The sequence below is a fragment of the Columba livia genome, unplaced genomic scaffold (assembly GCF_036013475.1).
Source record: "Columba livia isolate bColLiv1 breed racing homer unplaced genomic scaffold, bColLiv1.pat.W.v2 Scaffold_141, whole genome shotgun sequence".
NCBI lineage: Eukaryota > Metazoa > Chordata > Aves > Columbiformes > Columbidae > Columba > Columba livia.
In genome coordinates, this window is record NW_027043037.1 from 481,359 (window position 1) to 504,106 (window position 22,748).

At 52.0% G+C, this 22,748-nt stretch overlaps 1 protein-coding gene across 1 annotated transcript in view; it reads left to right on the forward strand.

Annotated features, from left to right (window-relative positions):
• LOC135577821 (cilia- and flagella-associated protein 52-like) overlaps window positions 1–22,748 on the forward strand; it is an 82,578-nt gene that overhangs the window by 29,535 nt on the left and 30,295 nt on the right. The window contains exons 2-6 of the mRNA XM_065047942.1: window positions 7,867–8,127; window positions 8,858–8,994; window positions 9,517–9,645; window positions 10,554–10,653; window positions 11,109–11,225. Coding sequence (XP_064904014.1) covers window positions 7,867–8,127; window positions 8,858–8,994; window positions 9,517–9,645; window positions 10,554–10,653; window positions 11,109–11,225 — 744 coding nt within the window. The remainder of the gene's footprint in view (window positions 1–7,866; window positions 8,128–8,857; window positions 8,995–9,516; window positions 9,646–10,553; window positions 10,654–11,108; window positions 11,226–22,748) is intronic.

Here is a 22,748-nt window from a genome sequence, read left to right on the forward strand (position 1 = left end):
TACAGCACCCCAGATACAGCATCATAGATACAGCATCCTAGATACAGTATCGTACATACAGCATCCCAGAAACAGTACCCCAGATACAGCATCCTAGATAAAGCATCCTAGATACAGCATCCCAGATACAGCATCCTAGATACAGCATCCTAGATACAGCATCCCAGATACAGAATCCCAGATACAGCATCCCAGATACAGCACCCCGGATAAAGCATCCCAGATACAGCATCCCAGATACAGCATGTTAGATACAGCATCCCAGATACAGCATCCCAGATAGAGCATCCCAGATACAGCATCATAGATACAGCACCCTAGATACAGCATCCTAGGTACAGGATCCTAGATACAGCATCATAGATGCAGAATCCCAGATACAGCATCCTAGATACATCATCCTAGATACAGAATCCCAGATACAGCATCCCAGATACAGCATCCTAGATACAGCATCCCAGATACAGGATCCCCAATACAGAATCACAGATACAGCATCCTAGATAGCATACCAGATACAGTATACCAGATACAGCATCATAGATACAGCATCCTAGATAAAGCATCCCAGATACAGCATCCCAGATACAGCATCCTAGATACAGCATCCCAGATACAGCATCCCCAATACAGAATCCCAGATACAGCATCCTAGATACAGCATCCCAGATACAGCATCCAAGATACAGCATCCTAGATACAGCATCCCAGAAACAGCATCCCAGATACAGAATCCCAGATACAGCATCCTAGACAAAGCATCCTAGATACAGCACCCAGATACATCATCCCAGATCCAGTATCATAGATATTGCATCCCAGATACAGCATCCAAGATACAGCATGCCAGATACAGCCTCCCATATCCAGCATCCCAGATAGAGAATACTAGATACAGGATCCCATATACAGCATCATAGATACAGCATCCCAGATACAGCATCCTAGATACAGCATCCCAGATACAGCACCCCAGATACAGCATCCCAGATACAGCATCCTAGATACAGCATCCTAGATACAACATCCCAGATACAGCATCCTAGATACAGCATCCGAGATACAGAATCCCAGATACAGCATCCTAGATACAGAATCCCAGAGACTGCATCCTAGATACAGCATCTCAGATACAGAATTCCAGATACAGCATCCTAGATACAGCATCCTAGATAAAGCATCCCAGATACAGCATCACAGATACAGCATCCTAGATACAGCATCCCAGATACAGGATGCCCAAAACAGCATAACAGATACAGCATCCTAGATAGCATCCCAGATACAGCATCATAGATACAGCATCCTAGATACAGCATCCCAGATACAGCATCCCAGATACATCATCCTAGATACAGCATCCCAGATACAGCATCTCAGATACTGCATCCTAGACAAAGCATCCTAGATACAGCACCCAGATACAGCATCCCAGATACAGCTTCATAGATACAGCACCCTAGATACAGCATCCTAGTTACAGCATCCCAGATACAGAATCCCTGTTACAGCATCCCAGATACAGCATCGCAGATACAGCATCCTAGATACAGCATCCGAGATACAGCGCCCCAGATAAAGCATCCCAGATACAGCATCGCAGATACAGCATCCCAGATACAGCACCATAGATACAGCATCCTAAATACAGCATCCCAGATACAGCATCCCAGATCCAGCATCCTAGATACAGCATCCTAGATACAGCATCCCAGGTACAGGATCCTAGATACAGCATCATAGATACAGCATCCCCAATACAGAATCCCAGATACAGCATCCTTGGTACAGCATCCCAGATACAGCATCGTAGATACAGCATCCCAGATACAGCACCCAAGATACAGCATCCTAGGTACAGCATCCTAGATACATCATCCCAGATACAGCATCCTAGATACAGCATCCCAGATACAGCATCCTAGATACAGCATCCCAGATACAGCATCCCAGATACAGCATCCCAGATATAGCAGCCTAGACACAGCATCCCAGATACAGCATCATAGATATTGCATCCTAGATACAGGATGATGTATCTAGGATGCTGTATCTGGGATGCTGTTTCGAGGATGCTGTATCTGGGATGCAATATCTATGAAGCTGTATCTAGGATGCTGTATCTGGGATTCTGTATCTGGGATGCTGTATCTGGGATGCAATATCTAGGAGGCTGTATCTAGGATGCTTTATCTAGGATGCTTTATCTAGGATGCTGTATCTGGGATACTGTATCTGGGATGCTGTATCTAGGATGCTGTATTTGCGATGCTGTATCTGGGATGCTGTATCTAGGATGCTGTATCTAGGATGCTATATCTGGGATGCTGTATCTGGGATGCTGTATCTGGGATGCTGTATCTAGGCTGCTGTATCTGGGATGCTGTATCTGGGATGCTGTATATGGGATGCTGTATCTAGGATGCTGTACCTGGGATGCTGTATCTGGGATGCTGTATCTGGGATACTGTATGTGGGATGCTGTATCAGGCATGCTGTATCTAGGATGCTGTATCTAGGATGCTGCATCTGCGATTCTGTATTGGGGATCCTGTGTCTGGGATGATGTATCTAGGATGCTGTATCTAGGATGCTGTATCTGGGATGCTGTATCGAGGATGCTGTATCTAGGATGCTTTATCTAGGATGCTGTATCTGGGATGCTGTATCTGGGATGCTGTATCTGGGATGCTGCATCTGGGATTCTGTATTGGGGATGCTTTATCTGGGATGCTGTATCTGGGATGCTGTATCTAGGATGCTTTATCTAGGATGCTGCATCTGGGATGCTGTACCTGGGATGCTGTATCTAGGATGCTGTATCAGGGATGCTGTATATGGGATGCTGTATCTAGGATGCTGTACCTGGGATGCTGTATCTGGGATGCTGTATCTGGGATACTGTATCTGGGATGCTGTATCAGGCATGCTGTATCTAGGATGCTGTATCTAGGATGCTGTATCTGCGATTCTGTATTGGGGATCCTGTATCTGGGATGATGTATCTAGGATGCTGTATCTAGGATGCTGTATCTGGGATGCTGTATCGAGGATGCTGTATCTAGGATGCTTTATCTAGGATGCTGTATCTGGGATGCTGTATCTGGGATGCTGCATCTGGGATTCTGTATTGGGGATGCTGTATCTGGGATGCTGTATCTGGGATGCTGTATCTAGGATGCTTTATCTAGGATGCTGCATCTGGGATGCTGTACCTGGGATGCTGTATCTAGGATGCTGTATCAGGGATGCTGTATCTGGGATTCTGTATTTGGGATCCTGTATCTGGGATGATGTATCTAGGATGCTGTATCTAGGACGCTGTATCTGGGATGCTGTATCTGGTATTCTCTATCTGGGATGCTGTATCTAGGGTGCACTATCTAGGATGCTGTATCTATGAAGCTGTATCTGGGATGCTGTATCTAGGGTGCTGTATCTGAGATGATGTGTCTGGTATGCATTATCTACGATGCTGTATCTAGGATGCTTTATCTAGGATGCTCTATCTGGGATGCTGTATCTGGGATGATGTATCTAGGATGCTTTATCTATGATGCTGTATCTAGGATGCTGTATCTGAGATGCTGTATCTAGGATGCTGTATCTTTGATTCTGTATTGGGGATGCTGTATCTGAGATGCTGTATCTAGGATGCTGTATCTAGGATGCTGCATATAGGATGCTGTATCTGGGATGCTGTATATAGGATGCTGTATCTGGGATGCTGTATGTAGGATGCTGTATCTAGGATGCTGTATCTGGGATTCTGTATTGTGGATCCTGTATCTGGGGTGCTGTATCTAGGATGCTGTATCTAGGATGCTGTATCTGGGATGCTGTATCTAGGATGCTGTGTCTAGGATCCTGTATATGGGATGCTGTATCTAGGATGCTATATCTAGGATGCTGTATCTGGGATTCTGTATTGGGGATCCTGTATCTGGGATGATGTATCTAGGATGCTGTATCTAGGACGCTGTATCTGGGATGCTGTATCTGGGATGCTGTATGTGGGATCCTGCATCCTAGATACAGAATCCCAGATGCAGCATCATAGATATTGCATCCCAGATACAGCATCCCAGATACAGCACCCTAGATACACCATCATAGATACATCATCCCAGATACAGCGTCATAGATACAGCATCCCAGATACAGCATCCTAGATACGGCATCCTAGATACAGCATCCCAGGTACAGCACCCCAGATACAGCATCCTAGTTACAGCATCTTAGATACAGCATCATAGATACTGCATCCCAGATATAGCGTCCTAGATACAGCATCCCAGATACAGCTTCATATATACAGCATCCTAGATACAGCATCATATATACGGCATCCTAGATAAGGCATCCCAGATACAGCATCCCAGATACAGCATCCCAGATACAGCATCCTAGATACAATATCCCAGATACAGCATCCTAGATACAGCATCCCAGATACAGCATCCTAGATACAGCATCCTAGATACAGAATCCCAGATACAGCATCCTAGATACAGCATCCCATATACAGCATCCCAAATACAGCACCCCAGATACAGCATCATAGATACAGCATCCTAGATACAGTATCGTACATACAGCATCCCAGATACAGTACCCCAGATACATCATCATAGATACAGCATCGTAGATACAGCATCCTAGATACAGCATCCCAGATACAGCATCCTAGATACAGCATCCCAGATACAGCATCCCATATACAGCACCCCAGATACAGCATCCTAGATACAGCATCCTAGATACAGCATCCTAGAGACAGCATCCTAGAGACAGCATCCTAGATACAATATCCCAGATACAGCATCCTAGATACAGCATCCCAGATACAGCATCCCAGATACAGCACCCGAGATACAGCATCCCAGATACAGCATCCCAGATACAGCATCCTAGATACAGCATCCCAGATACAGCATCCCAGATACAGGATCCTAGATACAGCATCCCAGATACAGCATCCCAGATACAGCATCCCAGATACAGCATCCAAGATACAGCATCCCAGATACAGCATCCCAGATACAGCATCCTGGAGACCCATCCTAGATACACCACTAGATACAGGAAGTTTTGTTTGGCATTTTTCAATCGCCTCTGTTGACACATCGTATGACAACTGATTGCTGCAGTGCTACTGAATGAACAGGAGGATGAGCAACAGACTGCATAAATTGTTTGGCTTTTTGTTTATTGAAAAATTATGATTTAATTCAAAAAGCAATAAGATCTTGCAGTGGTCTTCTAATACCTAGTGACAGCTTTTTAATGTACTGGTTTGGAACTTTGAGATGATTTTTGATATGAAGCGGCTGTTCCATTGTGGAATAGTGCAGGAGTAAACTCTTGCATTTCAGCATTCCTGGCAGATGTGCAGCTTGATAAAGACCTCAGGCTGTTTGGTTTAATCAGACTTTTGTAGATCCCACCTTCACTGGTCAAAGCACCGGCTGCCAATGTGTTTTCTGGTGTTGTCACTGCTTTCTGAGGAAAGACGGCAGAGGCAGCAGCTCTGCTAGTGGTGTCTGTTTGATTGAAACATGGGTATCTGCAGGAACTTTAACCTGAAAGCTCAGAAAGCTGTGGTCGGTGGTATATCTGTGTAATGTTTGTAGATTCTTCTGCAGATGTTCTTATGCCAGCGAGCACGGAACGTTTGTGAGTGTGACCTGCTGTGCGGTTAGAAGGAAGAAAGATGTGTGAGCTGCAGCAGCAGGAAGGCTGCAGCCGTGTAAGCCGGGGTGCAAACGGCACGAAACGGGCTGCAGCGGCGGAGCCCTCGGTCCCGGGCCGTCCCGGGCGGGCGGCGGAACCCTCGGTCCCGGGCCGTCCCGGGCAGGCGCAGCCCGAGCGCTCCCGGCCCCGCTGCCGCTGACCCGCCGGGGCCGGGGCCGCGCTGCGGGCGGACAGCGCCGCTCTGCGGCCGCCGGCTGCTCCGGGCCGGGACGGGGAGCGGGGCCCGGTGGCGGGCGCGGACGGGATTGGCTCCTGCGCGGGATGGGCGGGGCCACGCTGCAGAAGCGCGCGGGCCGAGGAGCGCGTGCCGCCGGTGCGGCGGCGGGAGCAGCGCGCGAGGAGCGGCGGGGCCGGCGGTGAGCGAGGGGCTGGCGGACAGCGGGGAGACTGGACGGGGCCGCCCCGGTCCCGGCTGAGGGGGGAGGCTGGAGGGGGAGGGACGGGCTGGGTTCGGCAGGAGGAAGGCGAGGGGCAGCCAGCCGCAAGAGCGCGGCCCCGGGCCGGGCCGGGCAAGGGGCGAGGGGGAAACACGCGGGCGGCTGTGAGGGAAGGGAGCCCCGGGCTGAGCGCTGCGCGGGGCTCGGGCGGGGCCGTGGGGCGGAGGGGGGAGCCCGCGGTGCCGCAGGGCAGAGGGAGGAAAGCGAGCGGGAGGGGGCAGCGCCGGGTCGGGAGCGGCGCAGGCGGGGCCGGGGCCGCCGTGGGGGCGCCAGGGGGCGCGAGGGGCGGGGGCGGCGCTGCCGCGGGGAGGGGCCGGGAACGGGGGGAGCGGCGGGAGCGGCGGAGGAGCCTGAGGGCGGGACGGCGCGGAAGGAGCTTGGGCGGGAAAGGCTGAGGGAGCTCAGGGAGGGGTTGACATCGGGGAGGCTTTGGCGGGAAAGGCTGAGGGACCTCAGGGAGGGGTGACATCGGGGAGGCTTTGGCGGGAAAGGCTGAGGGAGCTCAGGGAGGAGATGGCGTTGGGGAGGCTGCAGTGGGCAATGCTGAGGTAGCTCAGGACGGGATGGCACTCAGGTGTGGTTTCAAAGGGAAATGCTGAGGTACCTGGAGGAATGGACGCTGGGCTGGGAACTATGAACACATGAGGTTGGTTCAGAGAGTGTTCATGACAGAAATGTGTGCAGTGAAGGATTCCAGCAAAGAGAGGGAGAAGAGCCAAACTTAGATCAGGCCTCCTAGGACGCCTGCAGGTTTGGGGACAGGGATGACGAGGTTGTTAATCCGCTCCTAACTGTTTCTTTCTCTGTCCCTCTCTTGCAGCACCTGACTGAATGGAGGAGCAAGTGGACGGGAAGCTCCTGCACCACACACAGATCACATTTGTTATAAATAAGAGCCAGTAAATCGATTCTGAGTCAATCAACCGATTTTATTTAGCAAGCGGTAATTAGGCAAAACAGCGCTGGGTGACCGGGGGAAGCTCAGTTCCGCCAACAGGCACACCACTCAACTTTTCGTGTGTGCTTATATATGTTATACGCTCGTTCACACGCTGGGAATTTCCGTCTCTGGAACTTTGTTATCTGTGGCACCATCCGGGAGTCCTGTGACCTGTGGCACCATCCGGGAGTCCTGTTATCAGTGGCCCCATCCGGGAGTCCTGTTACCTGTGGCACCATCCGGGAGTCCTGTGACCTGTGGCACCATCCGGGAGTCCTGTGACCTGTGGCACCATCCGGGAGTCCTGTTATCTGTGGCACCATCCGGGAGTCCTGTTATCTGTGGCCCCATCCGGGAGTCCTGTTACCTGTGGCACCATCCGGGAGTCCTGTTACCTGTGGCACCATCCGGGAGTCCTGTTACCTGTGGCACCATCCGGGAGTCCTGTTATCTGTGGCACCATCCAGGCAATCCAGGCATTGGCTTAACTACTACTACAAGGTTCTACAAAACATAATCAAACTTGCACAAGCGCAGTTACTGCTTACAACAATATGCATAATATAATTGAATCCTACTCGATTTGTTCAACATTAACAATTTTGGCTATCACTTATTACAAGGGTGACCGTGCTGTTCGACACGGGGTTGTTCTGCTGAACAGCTCTGGGGAGAACTGGAAGGTTCTTTTCCTTCCCCCCCCCTCGCCTTGTGAGGTAAACCGTGGGGAGCCAGTGGTTTCTGCAGCCCCTGAACTGTTGGCAGCCAGCGGATCTTTCACCCGTTTCTCTTGCAGGACATGTTCCCTGTGGCCTCATCTGCCACCCCGACAGGGAGCACATCCTGTACCCCCTGGGCTGTACGGTGGTGATTCAGCACCTGGACACTAAGAAACAGAGTTTCTTGCACGGCCACGCCGATAACGTGTCCTGCGTTGTCGTGTCCAGGGATGGGATGTACGTCGCTTCAGGACAAGTCACCTGCATTGGATTCAAGGTGGGTAATGCTCTGATTTTAACCGCTTAGTATTGACCAGAGAAATTGGAGTTGGCTTGCCAGTGGTGGGAACACCTTTCGTTTATTTTTTCTTTGGTTGGAAAATAAATATCTGCAATGGGAAGATGTTGAAGGGAATGGGAAATTGTAGTTACTCCATTGCTGGATGTGCCTTTATGTTTTTGTAAAACATGAAGCAGTCTCCCTAGGATTGAGGGATTTTTAGTTCCAGTCCTTTTTATCCAAAGTGTTGTGGGCGTGTGGCAGCCAAAATCTCATTAGACATTAATTAATAAATGCTGGTTTATTTCAAGTGAGACCTGAGTTCCAGAGCTGCTTAGGACTTTGAAAAGCCCTTGACAGGTACCTACCTGCATTTTCAGACCTCTGAAGTTCTTTTCGTTTTATTTTTGCCTATTTGAAAGACCTCAAGACACTTGGAAGGGATCAGGTTTTAGTGCTTTCAGTATTTTAAAACCTAAGTCAAATACTCAGTGTCTCAGGTAAATGTAGGTGCTGAAATGAAGCAGAGCTACTCAAGTGCTCAGCTGGAATAATGCTTCTTACAGCACCCAGTCTGAAGCCTCTGTGTGTCAGGGGTGCCCAGGGCTGCAGAGAAGCTTGGGCTGGGCTCCTTCGAACAACTTTCCTGCCAGAGAACGTTGTTCTCCCTGATCCTGCGAGTTACAGCTCATGCTCTGCCATCCCCCCCTTCTGCTTTGCCCCGCAGGCAGACGTCATCCTCTGGGATTTCCCAAAGCAGGAGTTACTTGCTCGGCTCTCGCTGCACGAGGGCAAAGTCGAGGGACTCTCGTTCTCGCCCAGAGGCATTTATCTTGTGTCCCTGGGAGGCCAGGACGACGGCAGGTAAGGATTTCCGCTTCTTGGCACAAGATTTTTGGCAAGAATCAGATTCTGTGGGCGGCCTGAGACGTTTTTCCAGGGAGGGTGGTGAGAGCCTGTCCCGGGTTGGCCAGAGAGGTGGTGGCTGAACCATCCCTGGAGACATCCCAGGCCAGGCTGGACGGGGCTCTGAGCACCCTGAGCTGCTGAAGGTGTCCCTGCTCATGGCAGGGGGGCACTGGGGAGCTGGGAAGGTCCCTCCAACCCAAGCTGTTCTGTGATTCTGTCTGATGTGAGTCGTGCTCCGCAGAAGGAATCTGATAAATCCACGTAGCCTTGCTTCAGGAGCAGGGGATGTAAACTGCAATTCCACACTTTGGTGACAAGTTTTTTCTTGGGTAGAATCTCTACAAAGTTACTTCTGTTGTGTGTCGTGGTAGGAACAGACTGCAGGACAATAGGCTTTGTCTTGCTTTTGTTTTTTAGTAACTGACTTCCAAGCAGTGTCAAAAAGCGAAGCTGTTTCAAGGCTTTCTTCTCCTGCAGGGTGATGGTGTGGGACGTCAGTAAGAGAGAGGCTGTGTGCGGGAGCCCGGCCTCGCCGCGCAGCGCCGGCAATGCCAACGTCGTCATGTGCTCCAGCTGCAGGGACGAGGTGTTTGTCACTGCTGGAAAGTAAGGGTTTGTGGAGAGGAACGAGCAGAGCGAGAGAACCCCTGGCCCTATTTCCTTTGACAAAGAGTCTTTATTGAACTACAAGGAAACTCAAGCAACTGTGTGCTTGTGTTGTTTCTTTTTACTCTGAATGGACTCATGAATACCCGTCAGGTTGTAGCTTTAAGGCATTTCTGCTTGTTCTCCATGTAACAATATGTTTTCAGAGCAGCACACAGGGGCCCACGTGCGTCCCTTCTGCTCCTGATAGCAGGATTTTGTACTCAGCATTCCCCGTGCGGTGTTTAACATATTTAGTTGCCAGTGTTTACACAAGAAAAGCAGTCAATGAGTGCCCCTGAACAATGGCTAATTAATGTCGAAACAATGATGTCTTGCCGGTCGTTGGATGATCTCCTGTCCTCACCAGATGTGATGTACAGTCGGTCACTGGCTTGTAACAAAAGTTGTACAAAACGTCGCGTTTTGCAAGGATTTGCGGCAGCGCCCATATATCCAGGCTGACGTTTAAACGCGTTGAGGGCCTGCACCTCCCTGTGCATCAGGGACGGCTTTGGATGCTCTTGGCTGCACTCGCACTTATGAGTGCTCGCCTTTGCCATTTTAGCACTTTGGTAAATGTAAGGGTGACTCTGCTTAAAGATATGACATCATCTCTGACATCGTCAATTAAATTGCACTAGAAAAGAGTTGAAAGTGTCCTCACATATGTTTTTGCTGAAGCCTTAAGATTTTTGATTTACCCGGAAAAAGTTTCCATAAGAGACTTCTCTGATATTGTTCTTTTTCTCCGTATTGAAAGATCAGAATAATGGAGCCTTGTGAAGGCTTTTTACTTCTTGTAGTACTGAAAAAACTTGGAGGTTTCTGCATCTGTGGATTTGATCCCACTCTATTTGTTCTTATAGTTTCACCATTCGAGTGTGGGAACTCGACACAGCCACTAAAACAATCCATCCATCTGAATGCTACGCGGGGCAACTGAGAGGAATCACCGTGTGTGTTCAGGTACGTTTCAGCCAAGATGACTTTGCTAAACTAAGAAACTCTGTACAGACTAGAGAAAAACCACGAGTTTCTCTAATAATGCTGGAAATGTTGGTCCCAAGCGCGTGACGGCAGCGAAGTTCCTCAGCATTGGCCATGGCCGTTGATCTCCCACGGCCTCTGGGAAAGAGTGTTCTGGATGCTCCTCAAGAGAAGCAGCACGTCTTACGGTCACGGGCTCCGGCACCCGTATTTTTATGCTTCCAAATATGATCTAGATTTGGTTAGAAAGTGTCTGGCGTTCAGCAGCGTTCTGGATCTGTGCGTGTGATGGAACAGAAACATTGGCTGGGTTCCCCCAGGTGAACTCTTGGCAATCCACTGAACTAAAGCTGTTGGTGCAGCCCAGTGTCAGGCGTGGGACACGGGTCTCAGGATCCAGACCGTGATCTCTTTTTCTTTATGCTTTCTTATAGATGACAGACGATGATGGTGATTTTCATCTTGGCACAACGAGTGGAGATGTCCTGAAAGTGAACACAAGCAGCAAGGTGCTGACTGCCTGTGGGCCCCAGAAGAAGAAGTTGAGCATGGTGAGTAGCAGCTCTGTGACTCCAATTCTGTCCTTGTCCTGCTCTTTGTTAGTGACTGAAGGTCGAGCAACCTGCGGGAGAACCATCACAAAGCGGATTCTCAGACTAACGCTTTTCCTGCGCTGTCAGGAACGACCCCTGAACGACCACCAGAGGGCACTGCGCATGCTTAGAGTAGTTCCAAGGTGTTGCAACTGATATTGTGAAATAATTGTGTAACCTAATGAATATGCAATATACACGTTGTAACTTCAATGAATATGTATGTAACCAAATTGTATAAAATGGTGAAGTTTGAATCAGTGGTCGGAACCAGCTTTGGGTGCGAGCCCCTGGTTTCCCAGCGCTGAAATAAAGCACCGCATAGAACTACGCCCGTGGTTCTGTGTCCTGAATGCTGACACCGCCACGGGTGTAAGTAAAACTTCTCGCAGGATTGCGAGTATATTTATACTTTCCGTGCACATATGCACGTATAACTTTCCGCGCTCCATTTGAGCGCGTATAAATTGACCCTCGCCGAATCGCGGGTGTATTTTCCTCCCGTGCACATATGCACGAGTAACTTTCCGTGCCCATTTGCACGCGTACTTTATCTCTTTAAAATAATCCCGCGCCGTGTTAGGCAAGTGTGTACTTCTCCGGGACTCAGGGCCAGCTCCGGCATTTGTTTTGAGTGAAGCCCCGTGTGTGCACGCTGTGCACCGCCTGATTGGTTGTATCAGTTGCTGCCCCTCAAATAATTTTCCTCAGCTGATATCCGAACCTTTATTTAAGTCACTTTGGAGTGCTAAAACCCTGTTCCTCGCCGGTTTAATGAAAGTTGTTTTGGACTCTGTTGTCCCTTAAATGAAGCTGCGAGGACTCTCCGTGACACACTGCCCTTGGGGGGCTGGTGGGAACCCCCTGGCACGTGGCTCCATCAGGGACACGTCTGGTCCACTCCCCGGTCTCAGCTGCTCCGCTTCAGTTGGAGAGTGCAGAGTGCCAGCTCTGCTGGGCTGAGCATCCCCGGTTTTGGGATGCAGGAGGTTTGCTCAGGGGCTTTCCTCCTGCCTGTGCAGGCAGGGCAGGCAGGGCTGGCAGCTCCCCTGCCCACGGGCCACACTTTTGCTTGGCTGTATGAACAGCCCTTGTCTCTTGTAGGGCCTTGGGTGGCTGGGCTGGCACCGCCGGCATCGCCTGGCTGGGGAAACTGAGCGCCCATCAACTCGAGCTGCCCGGTGCTCTCTTGCGACTGCAAAGCGCTGCGACACGGCGGCTGTGGGCACCCCGGGGCGGGGCACGAAGCTGCTGCGTCCCCCCAGTTCTGGATCCCCCGACCCAGAGCAAAGCGCTCCCCTCCTCCGGCTGCCGACAGCCAGCCCGGCTTCTTGCACAGCCCCCTGGCTCCCCCCTCACCCCGTCCCCCCAGTTAGTGCCAGGGGGTGCTTCTGAAGCCCATGGACACCTCAGCCCCAGCCGGGGTGCAGGATGGGCCTCTGCTGGCTCTGCCCTGGTGCCCACTGGTTTGCTCCCCGTGCTCCCTCTGGGGACCCTGGATACCACTGGATCCACCTGGGCACCCCAGAGCGCCTTTTTAGCACTTATTTTTCTCCTGGAAAAGCAAACACAGGGGGCTTTCTGCCATCCTGCCCCAGGGACCCCCACTCAGACCACACCGGCGCTTGGTTGCCCATCGCCATTTATTGCAGCCGCTGCCTGCTCAGCGCCCGGGGCGGTGGGACCGGGGCCGGGACCCCCGTCCTGCCCGGCTGTCAGGGGGTTGTTTCGCTGCGGGGGGGCTGGATGGGCGGCAGCAGCTTCGGTGCCTGGGTGAGGCGTCCGGGAGATGAGGCTGGTCGGCGCTTCAGCACGGCTAACAGCAGCGGGGAGGCGGTGCCTGGGGGCGAGGGGCAGGGTCAGCCACAGACACCCACCAATAGGGTCCTGCCCCCACCCTGAAGCACACAGGCTGTTGCCCCACACTGCCCAGCACCACCCCACATGTCCCCCCAGCTCCCTCCAGCTCCACCACAGGGACCGGCTGCCCCAGCAGCCAGTGCTGCCCCCACAGCCCAGCCCAGAGCCCAGACCCCCGTCCAACCCTGCCCAGCTGTGGGCACAGACCCGTCCCCCCAGACAGCGGGGTGTCCTCTGCCCCCCGGTGCCCTGACAGGGCCATACTTTTCTGGCTCCTCGAGGTCGAGGTCTCTGGGGTGGCCGTTGGTGTTGTGGGCAGCTGAGAGCCCCCCATCATGGAGAGCTGCTCGTCCTGCCGCTTCCCATCAGTGCCGTCCTGGCCCGACAGCTGCATCGCGTCCTTCTGGGAAGGGGAGAGCGTGTGACCCAAACACGGGGCCCCGTTCCGCATCCCCCAGCAACCCTCCCCCAGCCAGCTCTCCCTGGGGAAACTGAGGCACAGATCCCCCCGCAGGCTCAGCATCCCCCTCCCCACCTCCGTCATCCCTACCTTGTTGGGGCGGCGGGCGCTGGATGGGGACGGCCGTGGGGTGCTGGGCGGTTGGGGCTGGAAGCGCGGGGGCGTGACGGTGTGTGGGCCCCCGCAGCTCCGCGGAACAGTGGGGTATCTGCACTCGCCCGTCCGCTCCCTGTGGGACAGGACATGGGGGTGCTCAGGGCCCGGCAGGTGGCACCCCATGTGTCACTCGACGCCAGGGAGGGGTCGGGGGGTGCTCCCTGTTCGGGGGGCAGTTACTCACGGTCCAGGCGCCAGCATGTTGAGGGGCCGGTCACAGGACAGGCAATGGAAACCAGGCAGCAGCTGCCTGGAGGGGGGAGAAAAGGGCTGGGGAGCTCCTGGGGGGCACAGCCCCACCTGCACACCAGCCACAAAAAGCCTCTGCACCCACCCCCCAAGACTGGTTCAGGAGGGCTCCTCCCACACGTGCCCCTCATTGTGCCGCCTCTATCGCTGCGAAGCTGCAGCTGGCAGGAGCACAAGGCACAGCCACTTGCTCAGCATCCCCAGGGGCGCTGCCCACGTGGCTCCCACGCCAGGTACCACACCGGCACGAGCCGGGACAGCCAGCAGGAACAGGGCCAGCACTGCCAAAGCCGCCACTGTCCCCATGGCACTCACTTCCTAATCCCAGCGGCATTGTCACGCTCTGCCTGCAGCGCCTGCTCCTGGAGCTGCCCGCTGAGGCTCTTCCACCGCTCCTCCTGCTGCTTCCGGAACGCCCCCAGCTCCCGGCGGTCCAGCTGTGGACGGGTGACACCCTCAGCCAGCTACCCCAGGATGGGACATGGCGGTCCCCGGGGGCACAGCCGGGAGGGGGGACCCTCGCAAGGATGCTGCCTTAGGCTGCCAGGCCCCAAGGTGCCAGTGCTGCGTGGAGGGGACGAGCCCTCACCTTGCAGTCCATCTGTCTCTGCAGCTCTTTCTGGAACTGGAGCCAGCCGTTCTCCTGGCCCGTCACCCGGCTCGTCACCTCCTCCATCATCTTGGTCAGCCGCTCCACGCACGCCTCAAGCTGGCTGCGACTGACTTTGTCAGCCAGGGCGGCTTTGTCTGCTTTCTAGCAACAGGGAAAGGCAGGAGAGCGGTGGGGACAGGATGCAGAGACAACAGGAGAGGGGAAGTGGCTACGTGGTCCTGTTCACCCCATCACCCCCGTGGCGTTGGTCCCACCAGCCGAAGGGACTCGGGGCCACAGAGGGACCTGGCAAGGGACCTGCAGCCGGGCTAGAAATCCTCCCTCCCCCTGGCTGGTTCTGCCAGCCGGCACCCAAGGGACAAGGGGTGTTTGTCACCCTGCCCGGGACACCCTTGACTGGCACCGGGGCCCCTTGAGCCCGTACCTCATCGATTCCCAGCACCAGCAGCTCCTCCTTGTCTGCTTGCTTCTTCTCCAGCCTCCCCAGGGCCTGGGACAGAGCCTTCCAAGGCAGACAGCAGCCCGTGATGCCACGGCAGGGTCGGAGCTGCCCCCGGCCAGCCGAGCACCCCCTGCCTCCCCACCCCATCAGAAACCTCCAGGAAAGGCATGGGGAAGCTGTGCAGGGCTGCGAGCAGGGTGGCAGGGGGACAGACCCCTTGGGGTCCCAGCCTGGGCTCTGCCTGCGCGTTACAGCCACCCACCTTGACGTCATTCTGCTCCTGCTGGCGATCCTGCTGCAGGTTTGCAAGGTCCGAGCTCAACTTCTCGTAGCCTTTCTGGAGCTGCACGATGCTGGTCTGGAGGCACTTGAGCTGCTCGTCCTGCTGCAGGGACTAAGAGGACAAGGCGGTGCTGAGCAAGGGGGTGGCTGCCCCACGGGGGCAGACCCAGGGTATTTTGGCTGATGGCCACGGGCCCTCAGTGCAAGCAGGACATTTGCTCCAAGGCTTTAATTCCCTTCCGTGCTGCTGACTCCGACAAGCCAATTAGGGGGGCAGCGAGGGGCTCCCCCACGTTAGAGCAAAGCAGAAATGCCTGGGGGGTCCTGGCAGCTCAAGCCCCCTACACCGCATCTCCTTACCTGTCTCCTCCACTTTGGATAACTGTCCACCTTGCCGCCCGCCTTCTGGGCCAGGGACTCCACCTGCTCCTCGAGCTTCTCGCAGCGCTGGAGGAGCTTCCCCAGCAGCACCCTGGTGTCCGGGCTGCAGAAGTGGCACCCTGCGTGCTCGTGTCCCCCGCTCTGCACCGTCGCCCTCGGCTCGTCCACCTGCTGGCAGGGGAGGAGGAATCAGCTCTGAGCCGGGCTGGATGCTGCCCACAAGCCCAGGTGCCGTGGAGGCTCCATGGCCCCATCCAGCCAGGGGACGTGGCCGGGACCCCGCCAGGACTCCCCCCGAGCCAGCGGGGGCTGGGAGCGCTGCCCCCGGGCCTCACCTCTGCCTGCAGCTGCTGCGCTGTCTCCATCACCAACTTATTCACGTACTTGGCCGCAAACTGCTCCAGCTCGGCCTGGGTCGGCTCCGGCTGCTTCCCCAGCTCCTTCCGCTCTGCCTTGACCTTCTGTCCCTTGGGCCTGGCCAGCGAGATGGGGGCAGGGGCAGGCTTAGCCTTCGTGGGGGTGTCCCTCGGCCCCCAAACTGGGATGCTCCCAGACCCCAGGATCCCTCGCAGCCCTGCGGGGTAGGAAACCCTCTCCCATCCTTTTACCGTGGCTGTCGGGTCATCTGGCCGCTGCCGGCTGCTTTTCTGCCGGCTCCAGCCCCCCTCGTCTTTCTGGGAGCATCCTCCACCTTGCTGATCTGGGAACGGCAGTGGGGGCAGTGAGGGCACAGCCCCCTGTGTCATTCCGGCACGGGGACCCTTCGGCTGCCCCCTCCCTGCCCAAACTGGCATCCCCGCAGCCCCTCGGGGACTGCTGCCGGCTCACCTTCTCCTCCTCCCCGTGCAGGGCCCTGGCCATGTCTTGTAGGAAGGACACCTGGCACCTGAGGTCGGCCAGGATGCTGGTGATGCTCTCCCGGCCTAGAGGGACATGGTGCAAGGGGATGTGCTGTCGGTGAGGGGGTCTCTGAGCATGACGAGCCCCTGACCCAGGGTGACCCCACGCCAAACAACCCCCGCCAGTCCTCCCGTGCTCTCACCTCCCTTCGGGAAGAGCCGGCGCAAGTTCTCAAGATCCGCATGTTCTGCTTTGGTAGATTTAAGCTGCTCCACCTGCTCCTTCAGACCAGTGCAGAGGTGGCCGAGCTGCCCAACCTGGGAGAGAACCTCCCGCATCTCCGACTCGTAGCTGGAGGTGCTGGTGGAGCCCCAGGGCTTGGCCGGCTCTTGGGCATCCCCTGGGATGGTGGCTTGGGAGCTGGAGGACCCAGGCTGCACCCCAGGTGTAATAAGTGATGGTCAAAATTTTTAATGTTGAACAAATCGAGTAGGATTCAATTGTATTATGCATATTATTGTAAGCAGTAACTGTGCTTGTGCGAGTTTGATTATGTTTTGTAGAACCTTGTAGTAGTAGTTAAAGACAATGCCATAAATAACAGGACTACCAGGTGGTGCCATAAATAACAGGACTACCGGATGGTGTCATAGATAACAGGACTCCCGGATGGTGCCACAGATAATAGGACTCCCAGATGGTGTTACAGATAACAAAGCGCTCGGATGTTGCAACAGATAACAAAAGTTCCAGAGGCGGAAATTCCCAGCACGTAAACGAATGCATAATGTATATAAGCACATACGAAAGGTTGATTTGGTGTGCCTGTTGGTGGAACTGAGCTTCCCCCGGTCACCCAGCGCTGTTTTGCCTAATTACCGCTTGCTAAATAAAATCGATTGATTGACGCAGAATCGATTTATTGGCTCTTATTTATAACAAATTTTGGTGCCGTGACTCGGATTAAGGATCTCTGGGAGGGACTCTTAAACTTCAGGGAGGCGCCCCGTCCCGTTTTCAGACGGCCCTGGAGTGGACAGAGGATTGCCCTGAAACCTTAACCTCCGAACCCTAAATTTAGGTAATTAGGCAAAAGAATTGAACCCCTTAAACCTTTGTGCACGAAGAACCGGACGAAGACCCCGGGGAGGGTAAGTATAGAAAGCGATTCCGTTCGGTTGGGGTGGGTATCCTGGAGTGTGCATGAACGAGACGCCCCCCCGCTTGGGGAGGAAGCGAAGTGAGTGTGGACCCTGCCGTAAGGCAGGGCGGGACTCTCTAGTAGTGCGGTTCTCATAGCCCGCGAGGGCGTGAGCCACGAATGAGGGGTGCGTGTGTGTGTGTGAAAGAAGACACTCCGGAAGATGGGACAGAGGAAGAGCAAGCCTTCTGATCCCATGGGGAAGGGACCCAAGGAGAGGTTACCGGATATTCCCCGAGATTCCCCATTGGGCCTTATGCTCAAGAACTGGGAGGGTGCAGCTTGCACGCGAAACAAAGGTAGGGAAAAAATGGTTTACTATTGCATGCATGTCTGGGGAAACCAGCAGATTAGACCAGATCGTTTATTTTGGCCAATTTTTGGGTCATATGAGAATTGGATTTCTCAGGCCCTAAATCTTTACCAACGGCACCAACAAGGGCCGGGCGCTGACATTAAGTGGCCACAGCAGCGTCCTAACTGGGATAATCAAAACCCGGAACACAGGGGCCATATGGGAGATCTCCGCACTATAATCGTCCAAGGGATTAAGGAATCTGTCCCTCGAGGGCAGAACATAAATAAAGCCTTTAATGAACAACGAAAGAAAGATGAGACTCCCACAGAATGGTTAGAAAGACTAAGAAAGAGCTTGCAGCTTTATTCCGGGATAGACCCTATGACACCGGTCGGGCAAGCTCTTTTAAAAACACAGTTTGTGGCGAAGTCATGGCTGGATATTAGAAAGAAGTTAGAAAAGTTGGAAGAATGGCAAGAGAAAGGGTTGGACGAGTTGCTAAGGGAAGCGCAGAAGGTTTATGTGAGAAGGGAGGAAGAGACCCAGAGGAGACAAGCTAAAATGTTAGTAGCGGCAGTTGGAGAGGGACAGAGGACGGCTCCACAGAAGGGAGGGCCACCACGCATAGGTGGGAACGGGCCACCTCAGCGAAGTCAAGTCAGACTGAAGGATTTGAGGGAAATCGAATGTTTTTACTGTCAGAGGAAGGGACATATGCGAAGGAGCTGTAGGAAACGTATACAGGATGAGAAAATGTATTTTGCTGAGTAGGGGTGTCAGGGGCTCTATTTGCTGGGGACTTCTAAAACAACAGAGCCCTTGATAAAATTGAAATCAGGTCCCCAGCACCAGGAGATGGAATTCCTGGTAGATTCAGGGGCAGAAAGATCTAGTGTCCAAACTGTGCCCTGGGGATGCACTCCATCCTTGGAGAAAGTACAAGTAATAGGAGCAAAAGGAGAGCCCTTTTCTGTACCCATAATTAAAGGAGTAGAAGTAGAATCCCCATCCCGGATAGGGGTAGGGTCCTTTTTATTAGTATCTGAAGCTGAATATAACCTATTAGGAAGGGATTTAATCGTCGACTTGGGAATTAGTTTGGAGGTAAAAGATAGAGAATTGAAAGTAAAACTGTACGCTTTACCAACCGCAGACGAAGCTAAGATCAATCCTGAAGTATGGTACACTCCCGAGTCGGTTGGAAAATTAGATATTCCACCAATTACAGTGACAATAACGGATCCGGAAGTACCGATACGTGTTAAACAATACCCTATGTCACAGGATGGGAGACGCGGGCTGCAACCAGTAATTGATCGATTGTTACAACAAGGGTTACTAGAACCATGCATGTCGCCCCACAATACCCCCATCTTACCTGTAAAGAAATCAGATGGGTCCTATCGTCTAGTACAAGACCTCCGTGAAGTAAATAAAAGAACAGTAACTAGATTTCCGGTAGTGGCCAACCCTTATAACCTATTAAGCCAAGTGTCCCCAGAATTGACCTGGTATAGTGTAATAGACCTAAAGGATGCCTTCTGGGCCTGTCCTTTGAGAAAAGAATGTCGTGACTATTTTGCCTTTGAGTGGGAGAACCCTGATACCCATTGGAAGCAACAACTTAGATGGACGGTTCTTCCACAGGGATTTGCTGAATCTCCAAACCTCTTTGGGCCCTGGAACAAGTCTTGGAGAATTGTGAACAGGAACCTGGAGTAGTTTTAGTACAATATGTAGATGACCTATTAATAGCTGGAAAAAGCCAAGATAGTGTGCGAAGCACCAGCATTAAGTTATTAAATTTCTTGAGTCTAAAGGGTTTAAAGGTATCAAGATCTAAACTGCAATTTACCGAGGAAGAGGTAAAATATTTAGGGCACTGGTTGAGCGAAGGGACTAAGAGACTAGATCCAGATCGAGTAAATGCTATTTTATCCCTCCAGCCTCCCAAGAATAAAAGGCAGGTGCGACAACTTTTAGGTCTTTTCGGCTACTGTAGACAATGGATTGAAAATTACAGTAACAAGGTTAAGTTCTTGTATCAGAAGTTAGTGGGGGAAGGTCTGATGAAATGGAGTACAGAAGATGATCAACAATTAGAAAACTTAAAAGCTGATTTAGTAAATGCCCCAGTACTGAGTCTGGTGGATGCCCGAAGACCTTTTTACTTATTTGTTAACACAGAGGGTGGAACGGCCTTTGGGGTCCTAACGCAAGAATGGGCAGGTAAAAAGAAACCCGTAGGATATTATTCCAAGTTATTAGATCCAGTTAGTCGTGGTTGGCCTACCTGTTTACAGGCCATAGTTGCTACTGCTCTCCTAGTTGAAGAAGCTGGAAAAATAACTATGGGAGGGGAATTAAAGGTATACACACCTCATAATATACGAGGGGTATTGCAGCAGAAAGCTGACAAATGGATTACGGATGCTAGGTTATTGAAATATGAAGGGATCCTATTGCACTCCCCTAAGTTAGAGCTTGAAACCACTAACTTGCAGAATCCAGCCCAATTTTTGTATGGGGAACTGAGCGAATCTCTTTCCCATGATTGTATCAGGGTAATAGAATATCAAGTCAAAATAAGAGAGGATTTAGAAGAAGAGGAGTTGCTATGTGGAGAGAAACTGTTTGGAGATGGATCATCGCGGGTAGTGGACGGAAAGAGGAAATCAGGATACGCCATAACAGATGGAAATAGCTGGACAACTAAGGAGTCGGGTCCCCTTAACTCAGGATGGTCGGCGCAGGCTTGTGAGCTGTTTGCAGTATTGAGGGCGTTACAGTTGTTAAAAGATAAGAGAGGAACAATATTTACAGATTCTAAATATGCATTTGGGGTGGTTCACACGTTTGGAAAAATTTGGGAAGAGAGGGGACTAATGAATTCTCAGGATAAAGGATTAATACATGAGACCTTAATAAAGCAAACTTTGGAGGCATTAAGAGGGGCCAAACAAATCGCGGTAGTTTACGTAAAGGGCCATCGGAAGGGAACCTCCACGCAAATAAGAGGGAATAATTTAGCAGATGAAGAAGCTAAGAAAGCTGCGTTACTGGTAATAAAAGCAGTTGAACAGGACTCTGTACAAACTAGGTATGCTATGAGATTTACAAATCAGGAAAAGGAGAAATTGGGGCAAATGGGAATAGTCGAACAAGAGGGGAAGTGGTGGCTACCGGATGAGAGAGAAATGCTCCCGAAAGGAGCAGCTTGGTGAGTTTTAAGAGAATTTCATAGGCAAACCCATTGGGGAGTACAGGCCCTGGTAGATCAGTTCGCTAATAAATACATGACCCTGGGAGTGTATGATTTAGCAAAAAGAATCGTTGGAGAATGTTTAACCTGTCAAAGGATAAATAAACAGTGTCTTAGGGAAAGAGTCCCTGGGGGGAGGCAACTGGCCAAGAAGCCATTTGAAAGGATTCAGGTAGACTTTACGGAATTACCAAAGGTAGGCAGGTATAAGTGTCTCCTAGTTTTGGTAGATCACCTAACTCACTTTGTCGAAGCCTTTCCGGTAGTTCGGGCCACTGCGAGGACAGTAGTAAAATATTATTAGAGCATATCATACCTAGATATGGGATCATGTCAGTTATTGATTCGGACAGAGGACCCCATTTTACTTCCAAAATAATTAGAGAAACGTTAGAAGCTCTGGGAACCAAGTGGGAGTATCACACTCCTTGGCACCCCCAGAGTTCAGGAAAAGTTGAAAGGATGAACGGAGAAATTAAAAAGCACCTGACTAAATTAATGATAGAAACCAGAATGAACTGGGTGAAGTGCCTCCCCTTAGCCCTCTTGAACATAAGGACACAACCGAGGGCCGATACAGGACTTTCCTCCTTTGAAATGTTATATGGAATGCCCTATGATTTGGAGAAGCCAATCGAACACCCTAAAGTGGAAGAAAAGATGTTACAAGAATATCTTATAGAACTCATGAGAAGGAGGCAAGAACTGTTAAAGCGAGGCCTGGTGGTTCAAAGACCACCTTTAGATGTAGCAATACATAGTATTAAGCCGGGAGATCAAGTACTCGTAAAAACATGGAAGGAATCATCGTTAACCCCTCGCTGGGAGGGACCTTTCCTTGTTTTACTCACCACAGATACCGCAGTCTGCGCCGCAGAAAGAGGATGGACACACGCTAGCCGAGTAAAAGGTCCTATCCTACATACAGACTGGGAAGTCACCGGGGAACTGGATGAGTTGAAGCTGACCTTCAGGAGGAAACAGACACGTGACGTATAGCCGTAGATACTAAGCTTCTTATGGACAACTGTAAGGAATTGCGGAAGTTACATATCGCATGTCCTGTATGCAAACAATGTAATCCTTGGGTATGTCGTGTGTGTAGCGGGTGCGGGATACAGCAGTGGGAAAAGTTTCCTTATGTTGAACGATGGTGTGATGAGTGTTTGGGAAAAACCATAAATACTGTGGAAATACTGTGGAAATTACTGGACGGGAAAATTGGCCTAGACACGGACATTATAGAAGAGATTGGTACAGAACTGTTGCACAGTTAGGAGAGAAACTTATAGTTAAGAACATAGAGTGTAGTAAAAATATTCAGTACTTTCTGTATGACCCGTAAGTCCAGACATTTGGGAAATAACCAAGAGGAAGTGTAAGAAGCGTTTAGTAAAAGTACGGGAATGTTCCAAACCCTGTGAGGATTCGGGACAG